Below are 7,598 nucleotides of genomic sequence, written 5' to 3' on the forward strand. Positions count from 1 at the left end.
AAGTATGAATCCCGCACCTGCCATCGCGGTTATATGAGGAAAGGAGTTCGTACTTGCATGACTCGCGCACTTGAACCGTCCCTTTCCTTTCCCTTAGCTACCAAAAATAGCACGCAGAACCACAAGAAAAACACGAACAGCGCACAACTTTCCGTAATCATGTCTGGGACGCTTGCGCGACCGCAATTTCGACCCCGTCACCTGCAGTGGTTCACGAGCGTAAGAGGCGGTGAACTGTCACAGTCGGAACCGTGAAATCGCATGCCACAATCCACACTTTTCCTCTTTTCTTTCCTAACGCAGTAACTTTGTAACTCGTCTTCTGCTCGCCCTGGCATTAGATCGTGGTAGCGAGGCCGCAGCGGTAATTTGCTTGGTGTTGTGCCGCTGCGTAGCTTATTGGTTTGGGTGTTGTGGAAATTTGACACGGCGGTGTCGTGCTAGGTGGTTGTTGGCGGTAGCGAGGGAATAGGCAATATAACGGCAGGGGCGATAACGGTTTGTACGACCGTAAGCGCATGGCTGTGCCTGGGAGGTTACATCTTCAGATTTTCGGTTTGCAGCCTTGTCTTTGGGGTGGTGACAGATGCTACTCTGACAGTTCGTGGAAAGTGCGGGGTGCGCTCGGGCCGACATCGATGCGGCGGGTACGAATGACTTCACTCCGGACTATACATGTCCGCTAATATATACTTCGGATGACAGCCAGGGCTAGACGAGGTCCAACACTGGTCGTACCTCACGATTGCAGGACTACACATACCGGAAAGTTTGCGTCATGTCTAGCCTACCAGACAACATCCGCAGGACGCTCGAAGTCCTACTTCCCAAGATCAAGTCGCGACATGAGGAGTCGTCAAAGCCTATCATACTTGGTATCACCGGTCTGCAAGGCTCAGGCAAATCGACATGGGCATCGGAGCTGGTCAAGATTCTGTCGAAAGACCATGGCCTCCATACGATAACCGTTTCACTGGACGATTTCTACAAGACGCATGATGAGCTAGTGGCCCAGCGGGATCGTGATCCAAACAACAAGCTCTACCGTACTCGTGGACAGCCTGGTACACATGATGAGCAGCTAGCTCAAGAATTCTTCGGTAATCTGAAAGAGTACACCGGAAAAGGCGATCTCAAGATACCCAGCTTCGACAAGAGCAAGTACAACGGCGAAGGCGACCGGGCACCAGAATCAGAGTGGCCAACAATTTCACAAAAGCCTGACGTTGTCGTATTCGAAGGCTGGTGCGTCGGCTTCCAGCCCGTTGCACAAACTTTCATCGAAGAACGACATTCGTTGGCAAAAGCCGGGAAGCTCACCGTCAACACCCCTGCAAAGCATCAGCTTCTTCACTTATTCGAAGTGAACGAGAACCTCAAGCGTTACTGTGACGCCTTCATGGGACCTCAGAACTTTGACTTCTTCATTCATATCGACACGGATGATCTGAGGAACGTGTACACGTGGCGGCTGCAGCAAGAGCACAAGATGATTGAGGTCAAGGGGTCGGGGATGTCGGACGAGCAGGTTCGCGCGTTCATTGATGGGTATATGCCGAGCTATGAGATATATCTAGAGCGTCTGCGCGGAGGATTGTTTGATGATAAGGGTAGGATGGTTAGGGTGGTGTTGGATAAAGAACGACGGGTTGAGAGGATTGAGGAGCTGTGAAAGAGTCGGTGTTTACACACCGATATGCAACCACCCTTGGGCGACTATAGTACAAGAACAGGGCGGTATACAGCGACAGCAGAACTAGGATGCGAAATCGGTGATCATGAGAAGAGGATACTTACTTGATGTCTTTTCACAGCGTGCGCTTTATCCAACATACTCACTTTCACCATCACCGCGATTAGTTCTGTGTCGTACTAGCAAAATCGTATTTGCCAAACGAACATCCCACCGCCAACGCCACCTCTTTGACGCTCGTATTTTTTCTGCATTTGATCATGGCTAACGCGAATCACTATCAGGTTCTTGGTATTGGTATCCAAGCCAACGACGCCGTAATCAAAAAGGCATACAGGCGGGTCGCGCTCGCGAACCATCCCGACAAGACCCTGCACTTGTCGACAGCGGAGATCGAGCAGCGAACACAAATCTTCAAGCTAGCGACAACGGCGCAGGAAGTTCTGCTCGATTCCGCGAAAAGAAAGAGCTACAACAAGACACTAGCGCGGGCAGTGAGGCCATCAAATACACCAACTGCGCGACCTCCCTCAGCGAGACCTCCTCCAGGGCAACCTCCCCCAGCGCAACCTCGCCCGGCGCCTGCCTCCGATGCACCAGGCTCCAAAAGGCCTCCGCCGCCCCGAGCCACATCGAGGGGGACTGATCCGTTTCAACCTCCGAAGTTCCACTACTTCGCTGGCCCAAGAGATCCGCCATCAAGCAAAGAAACGCAGACGCCACCCCAAACTCCGCACCCCTTCACCACCGGCAGCCCAGCCACCTATCCCCCACCAACCCCCCACTTCTACGCGCCCGTAATAGAAACGCCCCAACGCACAACCCTCACCTACTCCAACAATGACAAGTGGAGCTTCAGTATCGGCGTCTCAAAGAGATACGAATGGACCATGGCTCCAACACTGCCTTTCTTGGGGGAAGAAACCAAGGATATGATCGCGGTGAAATTTTGCCTGCGCCGAACATCCACCTCCCCTGCCACCGTCTTCATTAGAGACGTCGAGCTGACCGTGGAAACTACACCTGATGACCGGAGTATAGCAGTTAGCTCCATCTTCGCCGAGAGGAAAGACGGTATAAATCTTCGGATCACGCTTGCAGGGATCGGTGCGGCGCCTACTCCTACTATACCGTTGCAGGTAAAGCAGTCATGGATGTGGACGTGGGATGTAGACTTGGGCTTCCTGGTTCCGTTCTATCAGACGTTGAGAGCGACGCACCTTATGTTCTATCCGCAGTATCCTGTGGATGCTGTAGATGTGAATGGGTCGACGCCACCGACGAAGGGACCTTTTCCGATGGGGTCGCCGGCGGCAGAGTTGGTGAGGATATTTGGGGAGATGGTGTTTGTGGGTATGACGAGGCAGTCCTATTGTCAGGAGGTGAAGAGGGACGGGAAGACGTTTTGGCAGCTTGCTGCTGTTGGGCATGTTTGAGTTATATGGCAGAAGTGCGATGCTGGGTTGGAGGTATGCTGGTCGTGCTATGTGTTGTCAGCATGAGAGGTCATGGGAGAGGTCGCTGCTACTGCAAGGGTGGACTGCATTGAACAGTGAGTTTGTTGATAACGAATAATACTTCTTGATTCTATGCTCTTATGAAACCAGGCCGCTCAGAACGCCAAATATGCAAACCATCTAAAAATGATCTATAGGACACCAGGGATGGGGCCTTTCTTCTCGTTGGAGCCCAGCTCTTCCTCGTTCCATCCACTTCCAGCGCCGACCTTGCGTCCGCCCTCTTCTCTCTTGATCCTGCACCAGAGACTGATGTCCTTGTCCCAGATGAACTGCCAGATAACGTACACCCAGCTCTTGTGCTGCGGCAAGTCTTTGTAGAAGTCGTGCGCGATACGGTTCAAGGCGTGGAGGCGCGTCCAGGGGATCGCAGGGAAGTCGTGGTGCTCGTTGTGCAGACCGACGTTGTAGGTGAAGAAGTTGAGAGGTCCGTAGTACGAGTAGGTCTCGGGAAGTGGGATCTTGTTGGCGGGGTTCGACGGGTCCTTCTTAGGCTTCTCGAAAACGTAGTGCTCGGCGATGAAGTGACCTGCGCACGGGTGTAGAGATCCGGCAAGGAAGCTGCTCATAATCAGGTAGCCCAATGCCCTTCCTCCTGCGAAGCGGACAAGTGCGAAGTCGAAGGCTAGCTGTGCAACGACGTTGAAGAGGTGGATCTTGGTCATTGGTAGGGCGTAAACGAACATAGGTCGGAGGGCGTAGAAGAGGATCTGGAAGGTCGCGAAGAAGGCCTTGCCAGCGACCGAGTCAAGGAAGATAGCCTCAAAAGCAGTCGGCAGATCGGTGTCGAGGCCATTGACGCCCAGCGACTTGTGATGCGTCAGGTGATAGGGTCTGAACGAGGCGCTGTATGGAATGCCAATTGGCAGGTTCGCAAACACGGCAAAGATCCTGTTTGCCTGAGGCGATCGGAAAGCCAAGTTGTGCGATATCTCGTGAATGGCGAGGAATAGGTTCTGGTTGGCCGTGGCACCGATTGCATATGCGGTAAGGAAGAAAGTCCATGATATGACGGGCGTGTCGCGGAGGAGGTATGCGCAGAGGATTTGGATCGAGACGACGAGTAGGACAACGTATTTGGTGAGAGGCTCAGGACCACAAAGCTTCGTTACCTGTATACGATTAGATTATGCTCAATTACAATGGTATCATGAGAATTGTACCTCTGGGTGTGCCTTGATGATGGCCATTCGTCGTGTCCTATGGGGCTCTTCGGTGTATGTCCAGAAAAAGTGATCGTGTTCATTCTTGGCTTTTGGCTCCTGCTGTTTCTCCCCTTTGACAGTGAAGCTTCGGGGAACGGGCTCCTTTGACGGCACTGTCGCGGTAGAGACTGAAGACCGCATATTGGGCAGTAGTAAAGAACAATTGCAGAGTGTGTGAAGGGCAGAGGGGTCCAGCTCTCGAAGTTTGTGGAGTACTTGACCCTGAGCTTGGCGCTAGTGGAGGCGGTGGGGCGATCTCACGCCATGATTGGCTGACAAACATGATCCATTCGCCACCCCGCTAGCGCAGGAACGATAAGCTTGCCTTCTAGAACTAGCACGTTTTAAGCTTTAATCCGCTATATTTATATAACGTTCTCTCTCTCTTCTATAATCTTATAGGCTTATGCTTAAATTTAAAGTCTTTTTATAAAAAACTTTAGGTATATATATTAGTAAGTTAGTAAGTTAATAACTATAAGAGTTAAGTTAGGTATTAAGTAAGATTCTATATATAGAACTATCTAAACTATATATAAGGTTTTAATATTTCTTACTTAAGCTATACTAGTTCTAATTAGAATAGATTATTAGTTTAATTTATAATACTATCTTCTTCTAAAAAGAAAGTAAGTTCTAATACTTACTTAAGTAAATTATAAATATAAATATAATTATAAAAAAAATACTTATATTATAAAAGCTATATAGACTAAGTATAGGTACGCTTATCTAGTATTCTATACTCTAGATATCTCTTTTAGCTTCTATTCTTATCTATTATTACTATTATTACTTTTATAAGCTTTATATTAGTTAGTTTATTTAGATACTATAGTATTATAAGAGTTATATAGATAGTAATAGTATAGTATAGTAGCTAGAAGTAATAGGCACTATAGTATATTAGGTAAGCTAGTAGTATACGCTATATTTAATAGTTAGTAAGTAGACTATACTTACTATAGATTAGTTTACCTACTACTATATTATATAAATATAAGGTATTTAGAAAATATATCTATATTAAGATTACTATATAAAGTTACTAGACTATGTTTTATTACTTTACTTTATATTAATATTCTACTATAATAGATTAGTTTTTATTTTTAGCTAGATTAATATTATAGTAAATAACTAGTAACTCTCTAAAGGCTAAATTACTTTATTATTATATACGCCTATCTAGAGCTTTTATTAACTTTTAATTATAAAAACTAAGCTATAGCTAGTATAACCTAAACTTATATATATTAGTTAGTTAATCTTATAGAAGATATTCTTAAAGCGTAGTAAAATAAAAATATAGTAGTACTTTTCTTAATTATAGAATATAATATATTATATTAAGATATTATATAAGTACTTATACTAAGCTATTAGTAATAAAGTAACTTATAGTATAAATATACTAAGCGTTATTATTATAAAGTTCTATTTACTTACTAATATCTTAAACTTAGTATAAATTTTTAGTTTATTAAAGTAAAGCTAATAATACTTATAAATAGTGTTAGAGCTACTAACTAGATTTATATATAGTTTCTAAGAAGAGTTATTAAAGCTTTTAGAGTAGCTAGCTTAGTAGACTCTATACTAAAGTAAACTTTTCTTTTTACTATTCTTAAGCTTATAGTTAATATAGTAGTTTTTAATTACTTTAATTATATAGTTTTTATTATCTTTAATATTAGAGTAAACTATAGCTAGTTTCTTTAGATTAATAGTTTATTTAGATAATAGATTAGATAATATATAGTAAAGAAGCTATAAGTAAAAGATATTATATACTTAGCTTATCTAAAAGAAAAGTTCTAGCTTATAAGCTAAGTTACTAATAGAGCGTATAACTTTAAATAAACTATAGTTTTTATAGTCTAATAATTAATTTAGCTATATAGTATAAATATTATAAGTATTTAGTATTACTATATTACTTAGCTTAAATAAGAGAGTAAAGAGATAGTTAGTATTAGTATAATCTATCTATTTTGTCTAGATCTATTATATAGATCTATAGAGCTCTTATTAGAGTTTATTAAGATATTATACTAGCTAGTTAGCTCTTACTTTATCTATATATATAAGCGCTATATTTTAAATACTATTAGTCTAAAGTATTAGTAGTTTAAGCTTAGAATATAGTTTATATCTCTTTATAGCGTAGAATAGTAAAATACTTATTATTATACTTATAGTTAAGTTAGCTTTAAACTTAGTAATAAGTAGATATAAAGCTTAGTTATTTTATTTATAGTTAATATATATATAAAAATACTACTTTAAATATATATTAGTATTTTTAGTTTATCTATTAGTTTATAGATAAAAGACTAAAAAGTACTTTAAATAAGTATCTAAGTATTAGTATAGCTTTTTCTAAAAGTAGAAAGTAAATTAGCTACTATAATTAGAGATAATCTTTTTAGAGTATTTTTTTTTACGCTAAATATACTTTATAAAAGCTTAAATAAGTATATTAATAGTTAAAGAGCTTATAAAAATAAACTTCTTTTTTTTATAAGTCTATTAATAATAATAAAGATATTAGTAAAGATCTATCTATTATAGTAGTAAGAAAAGAGATATATAATAAAGTCTATTAAAATATAAAACTAATATTTAGTAGAAACTAGTAATAGATAAAGTAAACTATATCTTTTATTATAATAGCTCTTAGTGCGCTTATATACTAAATAATTACGTATATATTAGATAATATCTATAGTTATTCTTAGCTAGTAATACTATTAAGATAAGTAAGAGTAAAATTTACATTTTTTACTATAACTTTTATAGAACGTTTAGTAAGCTTATTTAATAATATAAGTATAAAGATTATTAATATTAGAGATATACACTTACTTATTAATATATAAAAGATTATTAATAAGCTTATAGTTATTTAGTTCTAAGTATACTTTATAACTACTATAAATAAAGTTATATAGAATACGTCTTAGTCTATCTTATTTTACTTTAATTAGCTTTTTAAAAATACTATCTTTTTCTTTATTATATTCTAGTCTAATAGCTAGCTATAAATTATATTAATTAATAGACTAGTTCTTAACTTTATTCTTAGAGTTAATATTATTAATAGTAAAAGAAGCTATTATAAGTAAAGTTTTAGCGTATAATTTACTAATATTTTTTATTTTACTTAGTTAATATATTATT

At 40.2% G+C, this 7,598-nt stretch overlaps 1 protein-coding gene across 1 annotated transcript; it reads right to left on the reverse strand.

Moving 5' to 3' along the window:
- Positions 1 to 3,341: 3,341 nt before the first annotated feature.
- On the reverse strand, positions 3,342 to 4,322 carry J4E83_003571 (uncharacterized protein; the record flags this gene model as incomplete). The annotated part of the gene is made up of 1 exon (XM_049330506.1): positions 3,342 to 4,322. A coding segment is annotated over one exon (981 nt), but the record flags the coding sequence as incomplete, so codon positions are not given.
- Between the last annotated feature and the right edge of the window lie 3,276 nt (positions 4,323 to 7,598).

This window comes from Alternaria metachromatica (genome assembly GCF_023757995.1).
Source record: "Alternaria metachromatica strain BMP 0045 chromosome Unknown scaffold_5, whole genome shotgun sequence".
In the NCBI taxonomy this organism is placed as follows: Eukaryota; Fungi; Ascomycota; class Dothideomycetes; order Pleosporales; family Pleosporaceae; genus Alternaria; species Alternaria metachromatica.